A 23,672-nucleotide genomic window follows, 5' to 3' on the forward strand; every position below is an offset into this window, starting at 1 on the left:
TTTAGGGAGTAAGTAGGGAAGTAGGAAGTAAAAAAAATCTGAAAATCTATCCAGCCTTTGGGCAAGTAAGGAGGGTGGCCCAGATAGGGCTGGCCTTACCATGAGGTGAACTGAGGCGGCAGCCTCAGGTGCCAGACTGTGTGTGTGTGTGTGTGTGTGTGTGTGTGTGTGTGTGTGTGTGTGGCACCACTAGGACCCAGAGTGTAAAAAATTGTCTGCTGCTGGTGCATATGTATTCTCTCTGCTCTAGATGCACAGAGATAGTGGAGTGCTGTGTGGGAGGAAGGAAGGAGGGCACAAGAGACATAACAGGCAGGCAGGAGAAACGGTGAGAGGGAATAACAGAAAGCAGCAGGAGCTACAAGGAGAGAGAGGAGGAGGAGCCTCTTATGTACCTCTCTAGCACCTCCAGGACTGATTAACACCAGCTTCTCAGGGAGCTTCCTGTTTCCTGCTACTTCCCTGAATCCACTTGAGGAGAACAGACAGTCAACTGAAGTAGTAGGAGCCAGTTAGGCCCTTAAGACACTGATATCTTCCCTCACTCAGGCCTTGTACCATCCTGCTTATTTGTCCCCTTCAACTGAGTGTTGAGAGCCACTATAGCTGGCACAGAACAGCAGTCATGAGTGAAAGAAGAAAATACCCCTCTGGGGCAGCATTCAGAAAAAGAAAGAAAGCAAAGGAAGCTTTTCTGTCTAAGCAGGAAGGAGCTTTCCTGCAATACATAGACACAAATGTTCACGGTGAGCCTTCTGGCCCCAGTGAGGATGAGAGTGGTGAGGAGATGCCTGATCATCCAGTTAGTCAGAGTGCAGGTGACCTGGCAGCTACTGCAGCATCCACATCTCCATCTCAAATGGATGTAACCATGCACATTCCTGAAGAAAAGTGTAGATCAGAGAAGAGTGTGGTGAAGGTGCAAGAAACAGCTGCTGCTGAATTTAGTTCCTTAATTCTAAAAGATCCAGGACTGTGGACCCACTTGAGCAGTAGGGACTTCCTTGAACTGCATGGGCCACAGCAAGTGAAAAACTTCATGTTCCCCAAAGACAATGAAAATAGAAGTTTCCATCCAACACATTACTGGCGTGAAATCCCCAATGGTGAGAAAGTGGAGAGGCCATGGCTTATGTACTCACAAACTTAGAATTCTGCATACTGTTTTTGTTGCAAACTCTTCCAGTATAATGTTCCAGCCACATTGGGTTCTACAGGAACAAAGGACTGGAAAAATCTGGCTGGAAATCTGGCATGCCATGAGAAGGCAGCTAATCACCAGAGAGCATTCCATAGGTGGAAAGAGCTTGAGATGAGACTAAGATTAAAGGCCACCATAGATGATCAGTATCAAGAGAAGATTGCATCAGAGTCTCTTTACTGGCAAAATGTTCTGAAAAGGCTCATTGCCATTGTGAGAATGCTTGCTACCCAATACCTAGCACCAGTGATGAGCTGCCAAATTTTTAACAACGGGTTCCCTCCTCCCTCCAAAATTTTAACAACGGGTTCCCTCCTTCCCCCCCCCCCCTCTGGGGGGGGGGGTCGTTCCCCATCCAACCCCTCATGTTCCTTGACACCCTCCCCCGGGACCCCTGACCCATCCCCCCCTTCCCTGTCCCCTGACTAACCCCTTGCCGCCCCACCCAACCCCTCCTCTCATTCTCAATGGCCCCCCAGAACCCCTACCCCATACAACTACCCCTTCTCTCTGTCCCTGAGTGCCCCCACCACCTCATCCAACCCTGTTCTTTCCTGACTGCTCCCCGGGACCCTTGCCCCCATTCAATCCCCCTGTTCTCTGCCCTCTGACCCCCCCACCCCCAAACTCCCCTACCCTCTCTCCAACACCCCCTCCCTGCCCCCTTACCGCGCTGCCTGGACGTGGCCGGGCCAGGACAGGAGTCGCGCGGCCGGAGAATGCGGCGGGAGCCCAGCGGCCGGAGCCAGGTGGCTGGCCAGGTGGAGCCAGGGAGGGCTGCGGCCAGAGCTGGAGCCGGGCAGCCGGGGCCCCCGCCACGCGCTGCCGGAGCCCGGCCCCCTGGCAAAACAGCAGGGGCGGCTGGAGCCACGGGGCCAGGCCGGGCTGGAGGTGGGGGGCCGTGTCCAGAGCCGAGCATCCCGGTAGGTGGGGGCACGGCAGGGCGGGGGGGGGGTGCGGCCGGAGGCGGGCGGGGGGTCGACGCGGGGCCGTGGGCCGGGAACAGGGGGGGTGGGAGGACGCGGCCAGGGAGGGTCGGGCGGGGACCCGGGGCCCGGGGGGGCCGGGCAGGGCCGCGGCCGGTAACGCGGGGGGGGGCACGCGGCCAGGGAGGCCGGTGAGGGTCGGGCGGGGACCCGGGGCCGGGGGGCGGGGGGGTCGGGCAGGGCCGCGAACAGCCGCGAACGCGGGGCCGGGAACAGGGGGGGGGGGGCGGAGGGCGCGGGCAGGGGGGGGCGGGCGGGGACTCGGGGGGGGGGGGGGAACCCGGGGACGGTGGGGGGGGGCACGGCAGGGCGGGGGGGGGGGGGGGGCGGCCGGACCCCGGCGGCCGGGGGGGGGTTTGGGGGAGTCGGGGACGCGGGCCGGGCAGGGTCGCGGCCGGGGAGACGGGGACGGGCCGCGGCCAGGGACCGGCCGGGGCACACGCCCCCGTTTCCTACCTTAGGGTCATCTTCCTGGGCCGGGGAAGCCTGCCTGCTTCTCAGCCCTCCCAGGCTTCCCGCGCGAACAGCTGATTCGCGGGAAGCCGTGGGGGAGGAGAAGCAAGGAGGAGCTTCATGGCAGGAGGTGGAGGCAGAATTTTCAACTGTTCGCGCGAACTGTTTGCTAAAATTAGATGCCGGACAGAGAACTTTAGCAAGCGGTTCGCTGTCCGGCGTCTAATTTTAGCAAACGGTTCGCGCGAACCGTTGCGAACCGTCTGCAGCTCACCCCTGCCTAGCACTGGGTGGCACTTCAGATCAGCTGTATGTGCCAAACAATGGAAACTTCCTTAAAATTGTGGAGCTGATGGCTGAGTTTGATGCTGTACTCCATGAGCATCTAAGAAGAGTCACCACCCAAGAAATGTACAAACACCACTACCTTGGAAAAACAATTCAAAATGAGATCATACAGTTACTGCCAACAAAAGTCAAACAGAAGATTGTGACAGATCTGAAGTCAGCAAGATATTACTCTGTTATTTTGGACTGCACACCTGACATCAGCCATACGGAACAAATGACTTTAATGGTGCATTTTGTAACAACAACAGAACCTAGTGAAAATGTCCCTGCAATGGTGACTGTCAGAGAGCATTTTCTAGAATTTATTGACATTGATGATACTACAGGAGCTGGTATGACAAATGTGCTTCTTAAAAAGCTGGAAGATACGGGAATTGCGATAGCTGACATGAGAGGTCAGGGCTACGATAATGGTGCCAACATGAGAGGAAAGAACAGAGGAGTGCAGACACGGATCCGAGAGTTAAACCCTTGAGCTTTTTTTGTCCCATGCAGTTCTCATTCATTGAACTTGGCAGTCAGTGATGCAGCATCAGCTTCTGGTGAGGCTGCTGAATTTTTTAATGTAATTCAAAGCATCTATGTATTTTTCTCTGCATCAACTCATCAATGGCAAATTTTGAAGCAACATCTGGAAACATCCTCTCTGACACTGAATCCACTGAGTGCCACATGATGGGAAAGTTGAGTGGAGACAATAAAGCCTATCAAACACCAATTGGGAAAATAGATGATGCCATCATTGCCATTATGGAGGATAATGCTATGACAGGAACTGTTCGTGGGAGAACAGTGGCAGAGGGAAATGGAATCACCAGAAACATACATAACTTCAAATTTCTGTGTGGCTTAGTGTTGTGGCATGACATACTGTTTGAAATAAATGTTGTAAGCAAGAGACTCCAAGGTGTTGACCTTGGTATATCTGGAGCACTGGAACAACTGGACAAAGCAAAGTTATACCTACAGTCTTACCGGGCAGATGAGGGATTTCAAAATGTTCTGAAGAGTGCACAGAAGTTGGCAGAGGAACTTCACACTGAAGCTATTTTCCCACCCATTCAAGAATACAAGAGTCACCAAAGAAGAAGACATTTTGATTTCGAGGCATGGGATAATCGCATAAGAGACCCCAAACAATAATTCAAAGTTGAATTCTTTAACCAGGTGCTAGATTGTGCAATACATTCAGTTGAAGAACATTTCATGCAGCTCAAGGAACACAGCAGTATATTTGGGGTGTCGTATGATATTCCAAAACTCCTCACTATACCTGAAGAAGACCCACACCAGCAATACAGGACACTAGAGACAGTGTTGCCACATGATGACATGCACGATATTGATGCAAGTGATTTAGGTGATGAACTGAAAGCCCTTTCAAGATACATTTCTGCAGGATCAACTCCAAAGGCTGTTCTGGAATATATGTGCACAAATAAGATGACCACCCTCTTTCCAAATGCTTTTGTTGCTCTGCACATACTTCTAACACTTCCTGTAACAGTTGCCAGTTGAGAACTCAGCTTCTCCAAGCTGAAGTTAATAAAAACACATTTACGCTCCACAATGACACAGGAGAGGCTGGTCGGCCTTGCAACCATCTCAGTAGAGCATGAGCTGGCCCAGACTGTGGACCTTCAGGAAGTTCAAATTTTTGCAACCAAGAAAGCACGGAAAGCACCACTTTGATTATTCAAACAGATAAAAATGCCAGTGTTTACTATGCAGGCAAGAAAAGTTACATTTGCTGTTCAGGCATTTAAAAGTTAAGTGTTACTTAAAATTTTTGAACAAGGCATTTTAAGTTGTTATTTCTCCTTTATTGGGATAGGTAGTAGAGCAGTACCATGAGAGGAGTAGAACAGGAAGAAGGCAGAACTGAAACCTTTCAAAGTTTTGGCCCAAGTGAGAGTCATGGGGGCGTCATTTGAGCTCCCCGCCTCAGGTGCCAAAATGTTGTGGGCCGGCCCTGCCCCCAGAACTCATTTCCTTGGCTTTTTTATCTTTCTGCAGCTCCTTACCCCCAAACAGCATTTTCAGTAGCCACCAGTGCCTGGAACAGACAAATTTCTCATCTTACCTATGCTCAGAAAGACTGCCTGAACCTTTAGGTGTATGTATAACTTTATAGAGCCCCATTTACTTTACGGTGGGATAATATGATCTAGTGTGGTTATTTAAACAATGTAACATCTGTAAAATGAGGATAATGATGCTGCCCTCCATTGTAAAGTGCTTTGAGATTTATTGGTGAAAAGGACTATATCAGAGCTAGGTATTATTATTTATTAATAATAATAGAAAAAGCAAGAGGTGAATATGTGCCTGCATCCACTCCTTTTAGAGTACATCAGTCATGTATAATGTCTGTCCATTACTGTAACCTTTAAAATTTTGGGTTGATGGTATTGTGACTCAGCCCTGCATGGCAAAAGAAAATCTCAGCTTGCTTATGGGCACTCTACCTATTGTCAGTTGTGCTGTCTGCTAGCAAAGGAAGAGCTCAGGCTTCTGTTTTTGAACCAATGATTTTGTTAGAACTTGGTAGATAGCTAATGATGTATTTCAAATTCTGATTGCTGGTTGATGTGTGTCAGACTGTTGGCAATGTATGACTCATCTCACTGTGGGCACTTGACATCAATGTTCTTTAGAAAATACAGCCCTAAAAGCATTTTCTACAATGTGCTTTTGAAGGCAATCCTTCATCTGTAATGACAGCTTATTCTTGACAATTTCAGGTAGCTCAATAAACTTTTAATTACATAGTTGTGTAAGACCATTAGGAGGCCAAAGGTACTTCTGTCAGTACAGTAATTTGATAATAACTATGCCATTTCAATCCTGTATTTTAATTTATTTTTTATATATAATTTTTTGTTGGAAAGTAGAGAAAAACACTCCTTGGCAATCTTCCACAGCCATTTTGAGTGGGGAGAAAACCATGGAGTGCTAAATTCCCTCTTGACCCTTCAGAAAGAATGGACATTTACTCCCAAGCATAAACTAACTAATCAGCTAAACGGGCATTGGATCAGGAACTAACTTGTTAAATTCCATAATCAAAACATCTTATTTGAAATGCAATTTGACTATTCATCACTCTTCCAGTAAAACTAATGTCACCTGAAATTCTTTTTTTTATAGTCCATCTCAACTGAAACAAGAGATGGATCTGAAAGGGGTCTGAAGCTAAGAGTGGGGTAGACATGAGTAGTATTAGTTCAAGACCATCCATAACTTAAATTTATATCCCTCAAAACAATAATCTCAAAAACCACATTTAATTTCAAAACCCTTCTCTATTTTAAACACTTCAGTCATATTACTTTTTGATGGAAGATGATTTAGATTAAATCAGTTCAGTTTTGTCAAGCTCTGCTCATATGTGAAATCTCTGGATTTTATTTATCAGCTTTGTGGCCCTACCTTCTACTTTCTCTAACTTAGTTGTATCTTTTTTTTTTTTTTTCAAATAAGTAGCCTACCAATCATTTATAATGTTCTTTATAAAGTGATACTTTAGAAAGTACTACTTCACGCGATGGCCAGTCAACCTGGGGAACCAGTTGTCAGTACTTTCCCCAGGAATCTAAATTAGAAGTGGTGTTAGAATTTGGGGGTGGGGGTGGGGGCGGGGGCAGGGGAGAATAAACTGGTGACTAAACTGGCAACACTGTGGTAACTAATTGACTGCTGGGGCGGGAGGGCATGGGAGGTATAGAAGAGTTCACAGTTCATCGTACCTATGCTCAAAAAGACAGCCTGAACCTTTAGGTGTTTGAATAACTTTATAGTACCCCATTTACTGTATGGTGAGCTAATATGATCTAGTGAGGTTATTTTAACAATGTAGCATCTGTAAAATGTAGGGAAATGTTGTGAAGGCCAAAAGCATAAATGGGTTAAAAAAAGAATTAGATAAATTCATGGAGAATAAATCCATCAATGGTTATTAGCCAAGATGGTCAGGGATAAAACTCCATGCTCCATGTGTCCCTAAGCCTCTGACTGTCAAAAGCTGGGACTGGATGACAGAGGTGGGTCACTCAATAATTGCCCTGTTCTGTTCATTCCCTCTGAAGCATCTGGTGCCAACCACTGTCGGAAAACAATATACTGAGTTAGATGGACCATTGGTCTGAACCAGTTTGGCCATTTTTATGTTCTTATGATACCACAATGTCCTTAAACATATACCTTGTAAGCCTCTTGAGCAAATCAACTGTCATACTGGCTTTCTGTACTGCATTTGCACAGGCTGCTAGCCAGGACATAAGGTATTGAGAGCCATAGCCCCACCTACTTCTTGCTCCCATTTTGGTAAGTTATTCCCATGTAGAGCTGGATGAATTTTTTTATTTAAGCAGTACATTCTCCAAAAAATGCAGTTTTAGGGGAACCAAAACTATATGTGTATTTGGGTTAAATTTGGAGCATAATTTTGGCTGGATAAAAAATTAGTTTTTTTTTATGTTGAAAAGATTTGGTTCAACATTTTCAAAGTGAATTGCTTTGACATTTTGTTTTGAATCATCATATCATGGCAACACTTAGCTTCCAAACGAGCCATTTTATTTTGAAATGTTGTTTGGTTTTGGTATGCCATTTGATACCTTTTTTTCAAGCTGAATGACATTTTTTTAGTTTTTTTTTGTTTCGGCAAGAAAGTTTGAAAAAAAAAAACAGTTTTGATTTGAAATGAACTATTTTATTTTTTATTGTTTTGGTTTGGCCACCAAACCAAAAAATCAATTCTTTACTTAGTTCTGCTCCCATGGGCTGTACCTATGACAGAGGTGGTGCGTTAGAAGCATGGAATATTTAAAGACTATTATGTTGAGATGTGACAGATGCTGTGGACACATGAATTATGTAAAGACTATATTGTATCAACCTTCTAAATCTTATATATGGTTTTGCTGCAGGAACTATAGTCACTGGGGTGGGGGTAATTAATGAAAATTCCTAATGCTGAAACAATGCAAGTAACCAGCCTTTTGAAGTGCGGACTGTCTGGGGAAATAACATATATTGGTTTGACGTTATTCAAGGGGCATGGCAGACAAAGAATGTGAAACTGTGTAAAGTGATTGCCCTGAACTGAAAGAGAACTTGTTCACACCCAATCCAAGAACTGACCTGAGACAATGACCATAAGAGACAAGCTCTACAGACATGGCCCAAAGTATTTTAGTCCTGCCAGAGTCTTCATGTGGCAGATGGGTGACCAACTGGTAATCTAGATCTAGTTTACTGTTTTTATGATATGTTTTCTTGGTAATGTTTTTGTTCTTAATAAATAAAGCTTTGCTTTTAGAGAGCAGGCTGGTCCCTGGTCAATGCTGTCATTGCCCTGAGAGAACAGAACTGCAGGTGCTGAGCTAAAGTCAGATCTACTGAGATAATCACAGTGAATTACAGGAGTCTGCAGTCTAAAGTCCCTGGTCTAGAGGGAGGGGATCAGAGGTTCCTACCCTCAGAAAGGTGATGGTTAGAGGCCAGAGATCTAAGTGGGATGTTCTCAAGGAGGCCACTGAGGGGTCAGAGATGCAGTTACCTTGGGAACTGATAGAACCCAATGAAGCAACTCAGCAGCCTTGCAGTTATTTATGCAGAATGTGCCAAATATTCCTTACTCTCTACCATGTGGCCATGTTAGAGAGGCCTACTGCCTAGTTATTTAAGAGTTTGTCTCAGCACAGAGCCTCACAGAACTCCAGTGCTCATAGTTTCCATCAAAAATACACATTTACCTCCACTTTTGTTTTCTGCCTACAGATCAGTTCTTTGTCTGTCTTAACAAATTATTCCTTAGCTCATGCTTAGAGTTTATACAACAACCTGTCATGTCGAACTCTATAACAAGAATTCTGAAAATATAGATATTAAATTTACAATGTGCCACTATCTAGACCAGTAGTTTTTTAAATTAAAAAGTAAATAGATTTATCTGACATGATATATATTTTGCAAATCCATGATAACTCACAATTATTAAATTGTACCTGTCCAAATGTGTCAAAATCTTTTACTAATACAGATGCTAGATTTATAGGTTTGACATTTCCAACTTTATTTCTTGAACCTCTCTTTTTAAATAATGGAACCAGTTTCACCGGGTACTTTTCTATACCACATAAAATAATCGTCTTATCCAAATACTTGTTTTTCCCATGGCTTTGGTAATTGACAGATATATGAAGTTGTGGTTAAGGGACTTGCCTGGGACTTAAGCAATGGCTTAAATTGATATCTTAGCCACATACACCTTGGGAAAGCATTCAGACTCTCTGTGATGCCTCAGTTCCCTATCTGACAAATGGATCTCTGGTCTCCCACCCTTTGTCTGGCTTGTTTAGATTGTATATTTAGATTGTATGGTATTCAGGACACAATGTCCCTTAAATTTCTGATCAAAAGTGGGGGGGAAAGGAGATGACATGAAAAACACCAACATTCACATAACATTACATCACAAATATTTAAAAATGTTTTGTATTACAATATAGACACTAAAAGATATGAATAAAATAAAGCAAACACATTGTAAGCAAACATTAAACATAGACCACTAAAGCACCATCATCACCAAGTTCACTCAAAATATTATCATCACCCCAAGTCAAATGAAAAGTGTCCAGATTACAAGTCAAGTTATGAAAGGTGTAATCAGTTATTCTGTTGTGAGATTTCAAAATGGCTAGTTTTGCCTAACCCAGCAAAATGTTTGCCAGTCAGGAAACTGTCTGAATGTGAGCCCTATATCTCATGGCGAGAACAAACAGGGGGTTGGAGAAAACCAATCCCAAACTGCTGAAAAGCTGCTGCAAAAATAACCCAAAAGAGGAATCAAATGGGGGCAATGTAGGAAAAAATGAAACACCGTGTTTGAAGCCAAACAGAAGGGGCCTTCTGCAGACACCATAGGAGTAATATGATATACAAAATGATTGGCTGCTACGATGCTATGCTGGACCCTCTCCTGTAAGTCGCTGGAGTGCTTAGGAAGAAGAGGTTTGAAGAATGTGTTCCAAGCCAGGGACATAGTCACCCAGGGACAGGGACATCCTCCAGGATGTATCAGAGAGGGTGGCATAATGTCTCACCTTGACACTCATACCATAGCGCAGCTGCTTGCTGATGGTTGCAAAAGGAAGATTCACCAAACCCTTCCAGGACAATGCTGACTGGTTGCACAAGGATCTCATCCATAGGAGGGGAGACAGCTTGTGAGGGGAACATTCCCCCTGGAAGAATAATCCCTGCAAAAACTCTCTGCAAATACCAAGCAGCCCACTGAGCGAGTGCCACCTGGAATTCAGAAAGGGCCTACAGACTGGATTCTGGTCTGAACAGCAAGAGCTGTCCTGAATTCCAGCTTGACCAACTAGGAACAAGTATGTGGACCATCTAGGTCAACCCAGCCTGTTTAATGGCAGAAAACAGGCTCCTGGAGGAGAGTGGGGAAAAGTGGGTTAAAATACAGTGACTGTTCCAAAAGCCATAAACTGGAAAACAGCTGGTCCGGCTGTGCACTTTGCAGAAGTCGCCAGGCTTTAAAAAGACCTTTATAAAATAGAGGCAAATCTAGATTGTGTAATCGACCAGGTGCCAACAAAAATAGGTGAGACTCAAAGCCCATCTTCCCAGCACGACAGAGGAGAGAAACAGCAAGCGATTTGTAGGCCCATGGGCAGTCAGAGTAAAGTAACCATTGAGCAGACTGGCGATGAAAGGCCACCACCCTGCTGGTTAAATCAGTGAGTCCCTGGCTCCCTTTATCCAATAGCAGGAACAGCAAAGCAGGGTACAGTCAGTGGTAATTATTAAAAATAAATTATTTATATACCATTGAATCTAGTCCAAAAGGCCCACGGGAGGGTGCAGAGACACAGTCCAGTGCCATAAGATTAAGGCCACAAGATTTTGGCAATCAAAACCTGTCCCTGAAAAGAGAATCCAGGAAGGAGCCAGGCCATTTCTGCAGGTGGCCTTGTACCTTCTCCTCAGCCCCCTCCCAGTTCCTTAGCATATAGCATTCACATCCAACAAAAACTTGCAACATCCAAAGGTGCCCCATTGGATTGCTGGGGCCACAAAGGGGGACTGCTACACTGCCAAGGACCCTGTAAGATTGAAATGCTCTGAGCCCTGTTAATACAGGTAGAAGGTGCTTGTACATACGCTTGTAAACAAGTGCAAAATGCCTGCTTGTCACAATAAAAACTGAGATATCAGCAGCTTAGGCTGACAGACAAACTGGGAAAGCATCTGGCACCCTGGCATGGAAAGGCCTGTCAGACAGCTTCTGCAGAGGTGCAGGAATGGCTCCAAACTAAAAGCATACAGCATCCCAGACAGAGGACACCCCTGATGAATGCCTCTGTGAACTAGAAAGCAGTGTCTAAGACCCCCATTAATCTTAAAAACACTAAAAACTTTATGGTACAATAAAGAACCATATGAAGAGAACACTGGCCCAATCTCAAAAGCTTCTAATGTTTTTAAAAGCTAACTATGGTTAACGAAAGCCTTCTTCTGGTCCATTGAAATAAGCCCCACATCTAGACTACGTTTGCTCACATTAAAAATATAATGAATTAAAAACAAATGATCCAAAATACAGTGTTTAGGAATACAATATGTTTGATCAGCATGTATCAGAGTCCAGACAGTCCTACAGTCAGTTGGCTAAGGCCCTGGATAAAATCTTAGAATCAGAACAGAGAAAAGAAATAGGTGTCCAGTTCCATAAGTCAAAGTCAGAAAGGTCCCCTTTTTTGTGCAGCAGGTTGATCGCTACCCTGTGGCAACTGAGGGGCAGTGCTATCTCCTGGGCACACTCCAGCACTACTGGAAAAAAGTCAGGACCAATAACATGCCAGAAATGCTTGTAAAATTAAGATGGCAGCCAATTGATATATAGCAGCCTTGGCTATAGGGAGCTGCTGGACTGCACCAGAGAGCTCCTGTAGCCACAGCGAGGTGTCCAGGCACTGCTTTTCCTCACCAGTCAGATGGGGCAACCCCTGGTGCAGCTCTGCCATTGCCAGGACATCACAGGCTTCAGGTGAGTACTGAGTACTGTAAAAAGCAAAAGCTGCTTTCCAGATCTCAGCAGGCTCAGCTGTCAGATGACCATTTGGCAGCCAGAGGCAAAAATCCTGCCCGTGGTTTGTAGACTTTTTCTCTAACCTGAAAAAGAAGCTTGAAGGGAGCATCATTTTCATGGAACTGAGTAAAACGGACCTTAACCAGAGTTCCTTGCTCCTTCCAAGCTCCTCAGGAGCTGGTACTTCTCAGTTAAGGTTTGGGGAATCTGCACTGGGTTTCCCATATCAACATTCCCAAAAAGGCGCAAGGCACTCCAGGGCACTCATGATACAAGGACCACAGGGCAGGCTGGGTATACTGCTGGCAGAACATTTGGATCTGGACCTTTCTGACATTCCACTACTGTCTCAAGGACTCAGACATAGGCTTGTGCTGTTGCCAATGCTTCCAAAACACAGCAAATAACTGGGTGAAATCCAGGTCCTGTAACAATTTGGTATTAAAGCACCAGTGGGAAGCACAGGCAGGATGAGGGAGAGAAATACTGAGAGGCATCATGATGACCAGACAAATGAGTGGGAGACATGGAAGACTGAACAATCATATTCATGCTGGCCTTCATCCAGTCTAGCCCCTAGCAGCACCATGGAGACTAGAAGGAGAGAGTCAAGCAGCAGAGCGACAATGGAAAGTGGGATGGAAAGTATTTTGAACAAAACAAGCCATGGGTAGACTGATATATCTTGAACAATCCCTGCATGCTTCCTCACCTTTCTCAACAACTTCTTAAAATGGGAGTGTGGCCTATCATCAACCAGGATATCTCTCAAGACCAGGGCAGCTGAGTGAACAAAGTGTGGTAAATCAGGGAAATAGGCCTCAACCTCAGAACCCTGCTTCCCTTTGGTGCTATCCAAAACATCACTAATCTCCCCCACACAGTGCCCACCTTTCATATCTAGCTGATGGACTGGAACATCAGGAACCAATAAGGAGTTGCAGAGATCATCATCCTCCTCTTCAGCTTCCTCAGACTCCACCAGCTGAGAAGAACATTGAGCTGTCATTGCAATACTCTCATCATTTATGAAGGAGAAAGACTCAGTGTGGGCAGCTGGTATACCTATTTTCCCAAGAGGGGTAGGCTGCCCCACCCGAGGCTGGACCCAGCATCATCACTGCAGCATGCAGGATTCGGGGCTTGAGGACTCACCATACCACGGGAAGACAGTAGTGCACTGGGAGCTCCAGGCACAGAGCTACCACCAAACACAATGTTATCCTCCTTCTCAGGGCACACTGCTCCATCCTCAGCCACTGCCAGCAGCTCAGGGGCCTCCAAAGTCTTAGCCCTTTTAAACACAGTCCCACATAAATCCATCTGTTCTTCACCCCCATCTCTAGAACCCCTCTACTTACTCTGCAGGGAGGTGCTGCTCAACCTCCAGGACTTGCTTCTGTACAAGCACAGGTTATGGAGTCACAACAGAGGGTTTTTCTAGGGAAGGGTGGGGGTCTGCTTTCTGGACAACACAGACCCCATATGGCAAGGGAGGGGAAGATAGAATCTGGCAGTGCAGATGCAGGCGGTCCCTTGAAGTCCCAGCCCTCTCCCCACTATCCTGGGGTCCCACATTCTTACCAGTGAGCCCCAAGCCAGCAATGTGTGGGCAGGAACCCCTCAAATGACAGGAAACATTTAATGTTTTTAGAGGTAGCAAACATTCTATAATCCATCCCATCCATGTGGTGCTTTAAAATGAAGTTCAGGGGCTGTTCAGGGTAATTTAACATCATAAAATGTCTCACATCTGGGTTATTCCAGGCTAGCTGAATCATCCCACCAGCAGAAACTACCCTTCCCAGAATGGGGGAAATCAGACACTTCTCATTGTGAAGGAAGGGGATGACATTGAAAAAAACTCCTTTATTAGCAGGAGTAAACAAGGGAAATATTTGCACAAAAGACTCCTTGACCCAGAGTCCCTCTTGTACCAAACAATTCACAAACTGCTCCTTGGCCAGGAAAATCACTATGGATTTGCTCATTCAAGAGGCAGATTTTAAATAACCTTACCTACACTCAGCAACACGTCCTCCACAGTGCAGGAGGCAGCAGGCACACACCAAACCCCATGCTTGCAGATCAAACCACTAAATCCATCTGAAGTGGACTCTATGGAGAAAACCTCCTCAGCCCCAAGGAAAAAGGGGAGGGAACCAATAACACCTGTAAAAGAAAGGAAACGGCAAGTAACAAAAGAAAAAAACAAACATAGACTAACAGAAACCCAGCTTGTGCACACAGCACCCAACAAACAGCTTCACTTGAGGCAGAGGAAAGAGAAGGAAGAGACAGACAGATTCCACAATAGCCCACAATAGGTAACTCCTGTTGGAATGTGGCCAACCCAGGTTTAAAGCCTTGCTCTGAATCAGACAGATCAGGGACTTAAACCTGGGTCCCCTACATCCAGGGTGAATGCTCTTCATGGAGAGAGTGAATCTTTTTCTCCCAACCTGACGTAGAACAAATTTTGAAAATTTTCACAAACTGGAATTATTGTTTTTCAGCCAGCTGTACTTTGTAGAGTAAACAATTATTCTTTTCCATTCATTTCTTCCTTTATTGGTCTCCAGTGACTGAAGGATGAATAAGTTGAGATGTTAGTACTGTAAAGCCTAATTGCATTTGTGCAAATGGTTGTTTGCTGACGCTGTTCATAGTGTGTTTCAAGTTCTTGGTTAGTATGTTGGGAAAGCTCATATGATATTTGGCCAGAGTTTAAGTCTGGCCTTTATAAAAAGTGCTTTCTTACCATGCATTGGTGAAAGTTATTAGTTAATATACTTGCATCATCTGTTACCCTTCTTTATTGTGTGGGTTTTCTTTTCATTTTGCGGTGTCTTTTTGAAAAGTTCATGCTGGAATTTGCTGTCTGTAAACAGATGTGGTTATACATAATCCATGACTTGATGAAGTTATTAGGATGCAGTTGAGCAGCAGCAAGAGGTGGCAGAAACAATAGTTTGATAGGCAGGCTAGTTTCTATCCTTTGGGTTGATAACAAATATATCTTAATTAAGAGCTTCCTGTGACTGCAAAATCACAACTGGTGTCACCTTTCTCCATATTCTGAAACAAAAACAGGCCAGTCAATGAGGAATTGAATGATTTTGGTCCTTGTATATTTTTTTAAATGTCATCTTTTGAAATATGGTAACTTCAATAAAACTGGAATTAGAATGTCCAAAAATAAATATCATTTTCTATAATCTGTTACTACTTCAGGTTTTTAAATTTCTATTATTTTTTCCCCCATGCTCGCTATGGATCTAGACAAAGCCTGGTGTTATTCGTCCAGGGCCAATGAAAACAAAAATCTTATTAAAAACGGAGGAGCCCTATCAACCAAACCCTTTCAAAAAATACCTTGAAGAAACCAGAGATCCAGATATTGAGCAGGTGAGTGCTTTATTGAAAAATCACCCCCACCCCCCTGAATTTGTAGTGGTTGTCAGTTTCCTAAGAAGCTGATGAAGTTGAATCTTGGATTCTTGTTTATTTATGTGTGTATATATATATATATTAAATAGCAGCAATTTAGACACCACCCTCCCATTTTATATTTAAATACTTTACTATTAAAATTGTATCAGCCCAGATGATGTTCCATTTCATATTATCCAGTGGCTTAGCTCCTTCTCTCTGGCTTTTAAAAGAGGGGGAAATAGCCTGTATATGAATATCCAGCCTGTATATTAATGAATTATGATCATGGTCATTTTGTAACATCTCTATGAAATTTTTTAAGACATGGACTCGTTAAGACTAGAAGGCTTTGTAACCTTATACAGAACCATCTACTGGCAAGTTATTGTGTCCTGATACAAAGCGTAACATAAACAAGAACTGCATGATTAGATAACCAGCCCCTATTTTTGATAATTTGTGACCCATATCAATTTAAAATCAAACTTTGCTTCCAGTATCAAACATGCCACTTTGTGTAATGTCTTTAAGAACATCTTGTAGGGTCATTAAGAGAACTTGTAGTGATAATACAGTATTTTTCATTGCTGAGCTATTTACTGAGTTGGGACGGCCACTGTCTCAAAGCAACTATATGTGTGCGAATCTATCAATCTATATAGGTAAATATGTGTTTGTATGTATTACTTTGAATTAAAACCTTTACCACAATATGTAATTAAATTCCTGGAGAAGCTTCCAATTAACTTACACAGTATGCTGTGAATCATCCATCTGGTAGGTTGTAGAGGATCACAATGCTGAGCAGTTCTCTTGGCAGACGAAATGTGAACAAGGCACCTTTTATAATTAAATTCTTCCTAGCTCTGGGGCCTTCTAATCACATTTTAATCACTTTAGCAACAAAAAAGTAATAATTAAAAAGCTTTGTTGTTAAAAACACTTAAAAAAGAAAGAATTTTATTTTAACTGTCTCCCTCCCCACAATTCTACTCTTATTTGCACTAGGTTGGCTCCATTGACTTTCCCAATAGAGTTGCACCGGTGTAAATCAGAGCTAAGTCTGGCCTATTGTCTGTAATATATGGGATCCAACATCCTCTGCATGTGTTATCATAAATGCATCTTTATAAAATATAGGGTTTGTCTCTAGAGCTGTTTGACCATGGGAAATAACACTTGGAATTTGAATCAACAATGTGATGCTGTTGCAAAAAAAGCAAATGTAGTTTTGCATTGCTTTAACAGAGGCATAGCATGCAAGTCACGGCAATGATAGCACTGCAGTAGTCAGCACTGCTTAGAACTCAGCTGGAGTACTGTGTTCAATTTTGGTCACCGCTATATAGAAATGATGTAGAGAAACTGGACTGGATCCAGAAGCAAGCAACAAAGATGATCAAATGAATGAAATGCAAGCCATATGAGCAAAGGCTGAAGGAACTGGGTATGTTTAATATGGAAAAGAGGAGATTAAGGGGGGACATGATAGTGGTCTTCAAATACTTGAAAGACTGCCATAAAAAAGATGGAGAAAAATTGTTCTCTTTTGCCACAGAGGGCAGGACAAGAGGCAATAGGTTCAAACTACAGCATAGCAGGTTTAAATTAAATTTTAGGAAAAACTTCCTAACTGTAAGAACAGTAGGACAATAGAGCAGACTGCCCAGGGAAGTTTGGATAGCCATTCATCTTGGATGGTTTAGATACAACAAATCCTGCCTCTTGACAGAGGGTTAGACTAGATGACCCTTGCAGTCCTTTCTAAGCCCATGTTTCTATGAGTCTAGATCTGAGTAAGAAACGGTTTTCCTTATCTACAAACATTTTTGAGATTTAAAATTTTTTCCTGTTCCACAACAGGATGAAATTGAGTCCTTTGAAAAAGTTTAATAGAAAATGAGAGAATGTGGGAGAGGCAGACCCACCCTAGAATAGTCAGGTGGTTAGCGACTCACATGGGATGTGGGAGATCCAATTTCAAATAGCTGTCTAACCACACACAAGGTTAGTGCCCTAATCACAGGGCTATAGAGTCAAGTTTCTTTCATTGGCCCATTGAATATTTAAAAATGTATATGTAGTAGAACAGGTCGTACAAGAGAGACTGAGAGAGATCCATCTGTGATGCTCTGTACCTTGGGGGAACACCCTACACCCCCATGTTCATCTTTATAAAATGATTGTGTGGTATCCAATGCAAAGTTTGTCATGTTAGGTGTCTTCAGAAGGCTCATAATGTACTGAGCATGGTTGTTATAGTGATGTTATAGTAATTTTACAGTAATATTATAGTAAGGTTATAGGTTACAATTTCATATATATAGTTATGAGGCTGAAACTGTATCCTCATGGCTTAAAGCAAGCCCATGCAAAACCTCTCCAAGAACAGAGAGTCAGTTCACACCTCATCAGGGCATGGATGGGACAAACCCAGCCCAGCCTCACAGGAACAATGGACATTGGTTTAGGCAGCAGCAAAAGAATCTGTTAGACCCTCATGGGAGTCACCCCCTTCCTTTGGTCAGTGTGGGGCTGTGATGAGGTAATGCTCACCTGACTTTGAAAGGGGGGGCAAAGTCAAGGGGAAAGAAAGGACATGATAAAAGGGAGAGACATTTTGCCATACTCTCTCTCTCTCTCTCCCACCTACATCTACAGACACCACCACCAAGCAACTGAAACGCTGGCCAGAGGGGGGAGCCTGACTGAAAAGTAACCAGCCAGCCTGTGGTGAGAAGCATCCAAGTTTTTAAGGACATTGAAAGTATTAAGATCAGCTTAGAATGCGTTTTGCTTTTATTTCAGTTGACCAAATCTGACTTGTTGTGCTTTGACTTATAATCACTTAAAATCTATCTTTCATAGTTAATAAATTTGTTTGTTTATTCTACCTGAAGCAGTGCATTTGATTTGAAGTGTGTCATAGGTTCCCCTTGGGATAACAAGCCTGGTGCATATCAATTTCTTTGTTAAATTGACAAACTCATATAAGCTTGCAGCATCCAGCGGGTATAACTGGACACTGCAAGATGGAGGTTCCTAGGGTTGTGTCTGGGACCAGAGATATTGGCTAGTCATTTGCTTGCAAGTAGCTGGGAGAAGCTTACATGTCAGAGGTTATGGGTGAACAGCCCAGGAGTGGGGGTTCTCACAGCTGAGCAGGGTAAGGCTGGCTCCCAGAATCGGGATTGGAGAGGCCTAGTAGGTCACCAGTCCAGATAACATCAGAGGGGAACATCACAAGGGTGCAGCAAGCCAGGTGTATGTACGGCTTGTTACTCCAAGTGAAGGTCACAGTTTAAGCACTGATATTTGTGATTTTAAGTGAATCTTAAGTGCAGTAGCTAAGAACAGTCAGGAGGAGGTCACAGTTTTGTTATTTTCTGTTTGCTTATTTCGGGAAAGGGAAGTAGGAACAGAAAAGCAGGAAAATGAGTGAAAGCAGTGAAGTGATTGCAAAGTTGGAGCAGGAAAGGAGCAGGAGCACCAGAGATTACTGCAACTGAAAGAACTGGAGATAAAAGAAAAAGAAAGAGTCAGGCAGAGAAGAAACTGCACACAGAAGGGCTATGGAAGAGAAAGAGAGAGAAGAAAGAGTAAGAGAGCAGGAAAAAAGAGAAAGAGAGAGAGAATGAAAACACCAACTGGACCTGCTAGAGAAGCAGAGCTAGACCCCCCGACCCCAGCGACTCCCATCAAGTAACTGGGAGCAGCTTACATGCCAGAGGCTGTGCGTGAACAGCTTAGAAGTGGGGGTTCTCACAGCAGAGCAGGGTAAGGCTGGCTCCCAGAGTCAAGGATTGGAGAGGCCTAGTAGATCACCAGTCCAGATAACACCAGAGGAGGGGAACGTCACACCATCCCAGAATAGTCTGATGGTAAGGGCACTCACCTGGAATATGAGAGAATCAGGCGAGGTGTGACATGAACTTGGTTCTCCCACGAGTGCCCCAATCACCTCGTTACTCTGGGATGAGTCTCTCTCTCCCCCCCTCCCTCTCCGCCATCCCATCTCCATTCCTCCCCTCCACTCATGCTGGTTTTGACCAGAAATTTCATCTTGGACCTGAAAAGGTGTCAATTAAACTTTCATATTTCTGCAAAAAGCTTATTTTGATGAATTAGTGTTTTCTGACAAAAAACTGTTGTGTTATAAAATTTCCAGCAAGCTCTTCTCAGCATGATATCTTTTGCAGTGATTAGCTGAATATTCCTGACTGCTTTATTACTATTTATTTAAAAGGCTGAGTGCCCTTATGTATAGGATTAAGTCTGTAGGGTCCAAATCTGCCTAGTTTCTCTGTGGGCATCAATTGATGTCAATGGCAAAACTCTCAATTTACATTTATTACTCTGTAGCTTATCCTTTAATCTACTTTCTTTACTCTAGATTAAACCTCAGCCAATCATTTTGATCTTAATATTGGAATTATTTTATATATGTACATAAGCTCTATTGTGCTTATAGGCACAGGACCATTGGATGCTGAGATGGTTTGTTGCAGAGAGGAACACATGCTTCCCTTTATGGTTGACTTTAGGGTTGACCACAACCAACTACCACAATTTTAAACACCACAATCTCTGCCATCCCTTGGTGCTAAGTGGTGTTTTAAACATCTTAATGAACATATGTTGGCAAACATGTTTGCAAACCACACTTCATTTTCCTATCCTGGACAGGGCCTTAGTATCACCATGAGATGTGATGGCTTTGTCAGACTAGGAGGAGTGGGGAGGATTAACTAACCTAACCTTCACTACTTTTCCTAGTCTAAGTCAGCGGCTCTCAACCTTTTCAGGTTGGCTACTCCTTATTTAAAGTAAAAAATTTTCCTGGTCCCCTTACATTTTCTATCAAAGTAAGAGTAAAAATGTACCAATGATAACAATAAGCACATATAATTTATTTGTGTGTGTTTTGAGAGTTTGACAGAGAATATTTGACCTTGAATAAAAAGGGTGTGTGAGGAGTCAGTTTACTTTAGATTGTACTAAAATATTCAGCACCCCATGTCTCCCTTGATTGCCTTTGTTACCCCTCAGCAAGCCACTGATTGAGAAATACCGCTCTAAACAAAGCGAAAGGGACCTTGCTGAATAAGAGGTGTAATTTACCCCTCCCCTCAGCTGATTAATTAATTTGATCCAGTGCAGTGGGCATTTTGTTGATGAAGTAACAATGCAGTCTCCGAGCTCTGTAACTTGAAATAAAGACATGTTGGACTTTATATCTCTGTTCAGCAGTCTTTCTTATATTTGAGGTTTATTATGGAGATAAATTAATTTATGTCATTTAGGGGAATTATATATGGACCTAAGTCCTATTTGTGATGATGTATACTTTGGTGTGTACTAGGGCTGTCAAGCGATTAAAAAAAATAATTACAATTAATCACAATGTTAAACAATAATAGAATGCCATTTATTTTAAATATTTGTGGATGTTTTCTACATTTTCAAATATATTGATTTGAATTATAACAGAATACAAAGTGTACAGTGCTCACTTTATATTTATTTTTTATTACAAATATTTGCACTGAAAAAACCCAAAAGATATAGTATTTTTCAACTCACTAATAAAAGTACTGTAGTGCAATCTCTTTATTGTGAAAGTTGAACTTTCAAAACGCGTCCATACTGATGATGGGTTCTGCTCGATAACAGTGCAAAGCGGTGAGGACCGATGCATGTTCATTGTCATCATCTGAGTCTGATGCCATCAGGAGAAGGTTGATTTTCTTTTTTGATGGTTCGGGTTCTGTAGTTTCTGCATTGGAGTATTGCTCTTTTAAGAATTCTGAAAGCATGCTCCACACCTTGTCCCTCTGAGATTTTGGAAGGCACTTCAGATTCTTAAACCTTGGGTCGAGTGCTATCTTTAGAAATCTAACATTGGTACCTTCTTTGTGTTTTGTCAAATCTGCAGTGAAAGTGTTCTTAAAATGAACATGTGCTGAGTCATAATCCAAGATTACTATAACATGAAATATATGGCAGAATGCAGGTAAAACAGTCGGAGACATACAATTCTCCCCCAAGGAGTTCAGTCACAAATGTAATGAACACATTATTTTTTAACAAACATCATCTGCATGGAAGCATATCCTCTGGAATGGTGGCCAAAGCATGAAGGGACGTATGAATGTTTAGCTCATCTGGCATGTAAATACCTCGAAATGCTGGCTACAAAAGTCCCATGTGAATGCTTGCTCTCACTTTATGGTGACATTGTAAATAAGAAGTGGGCAGCATTATCCTCCATAAATGTAAACAAACTTGTTTGTCTTAGAAATTGGCTGAATGAGAAGTAGGACTGAGTGGACTTGTAGGCTCTAAAGTTTTGCATTGTTTTGTTTTTGCGTGCAGTTATGTAACAAAAAAAAATCTACATTTGTAAGTTGTACTTTCACGATAAAGAGATTGCACTACAGTACTTGTATGAGGTGAATTGAAAAATACTCTTTCTTTTGTTTATCATTTTTAAATGCAAATATTTATAATCAAAATAATAATATAAAGTGAGCCATGTACTTTGTACTCTGTGTTGTAATTTAAATCAATATATTTGAAAATGTAGAAAAACATCCAAAATATGTAATAAATTTCAATTGGTATTCTATTTAAAAAATGTGATTAAAACTGCGATTAATTGTGATTAATGTTTTTAATTATGATTAATTTTTTTTAGTTAATCGCGTGAGTTAACTGCAATTAAATCAACAGCCCTAGTGTGTATATATGCTTGTTGTTGTGTATAGGCATATCTTAAATAAAAATAAGTTTGTTTAAAATATAGAATCATTTTTATTGAATTTTTGTTTTATTTACAAAAATATTAACAGTTACCCAGATTTATGCTACATGAGTAAAATGTTCATAAGCTTTCAGCTTTCGCCTAGCTTTCAATAGGAGTTTTACTGTTGCCTTCAATAGGAGCAAAGTTAGGCTAATGCTTAGCATATTTGAAAATCCTGCCCTTTATATAAAATATATTTGTAGGCCTTCTGAGTCATCAATTTATGTGATAGCTGGCTGCATCTGGTTCCAAAAGTTATTTTGCACTATGTAGAGTCGTACAATATCATTAATGCATCTGTTATATCACTAAGTTGGGAAATTTTTAGCTGTTTAAAAAAAATAAACAGAATTTTAGAGATACATTTAAGTAATATATGTTTTCAGTAATATTACAAAAGTTTGAGGAAACTAACAAAACTGTTTAGAAATATGGTTGTTTGACAAAAACTAAAGGAAAACCAAATGATCAACTTCTAACAAATATCAGAGGGGTAGCCATGTTAGTCTGGTTCTGCAGAAGCAGCAAAGAATCCTGTGGCACCTTATAGACTAACAGACGTTTTGCAGCATGAGCTTTCGTGGGTGAATACTCACTTCTTGCATCCGAAGAAGTGGGTATTCACCCACGAAAGCTCATGCTGCAAAACGTCTGTTAGTCTATAAGGTGCCACAGGATTCTTTGCTGCTTCTAACAAATAGACTACTGAATTCACCAGAAGGAAAAGGCTATATTTCATGATGAATGTTAAATTCTGCTTTCTCTATATAAAAGAAAATTTCAGTTTATTTTAGTGGGTGATAAAATGAACATATTAATCATGGCATATGGAATTCCATAAGTCTACTGTAAAAGACTTGTAATTTTACAGGGATTTTTAATTGTGAAGTGTTTATCACCTGAAATGGAGAAGGAGTTGGTAGTGGTATGTGTAAAGGAAACATAATTCAGGGATGTCATAGTATAGTGAATGAGTATCTGATCCTCAGTTGGTGTCAATTGGCATATCTCTACTGGAGTCCATGAATGAATCAGGAGAACACCTCTTATCCAGTATGAATTTTCAGACAAATAGTCACTTGAGCCAAAATTTGTAATTTTGGGGAGATTTACAGATATTTTCATGAAAATCTAGAGTTGTCTGAATACATATGAATAACGTTCATCTCTGAAACATAGTGAACTGAACTTAGTACATTTATTCAATAAAATATTTGAGATTTTATTTTTAATATTCAAGCACTGCTACTTGTACAGACTCACTGGATTACTCTTTGATGTAAGCAGCTCATCTAGCTATAAAACTTGACCATCTCACCTTTT

At 42.4% G+C, this 23,672-nt stretch overlaps 1 protein-coding gene across 1 annotated transcript in view; it reads left to right on the forward strand.

Moving 5' to 3' along the window:
- Positions 1–23,672, forward strand: part of LOC123366201 (muscular LMNA interacting protein) — a 159,776-nt gene that overhangs the window by 106,903 nt on the left and 29,201 nt on the right. Inside the window, exon 12 of the mRNA XM_045009425.1 lies at positions 15,392–15,517. Within this exon, the coding sequence (XP_044865360.1) occupies positions 15,392–15,517 (126 nt within the window). The remainder of the gene's footprint in view (positions 1–15,391; positions 15,518–23,672) is intronic.

This window comes from Mauremys mutica, chromosome 3, assembly GCF_020497125.1.
Source record: "Mauremys mutica isolate MM-2020 ecotype Southern chromosome 3, ASM2049712v1, whole genome shotgun sequence".
Taxonomy (NCBI): domain Eukaryota; kingdom Metazoa; phylum Chordata; order Testudines; family Geoemydidae; genus Mauremys; species Mauremys mutica.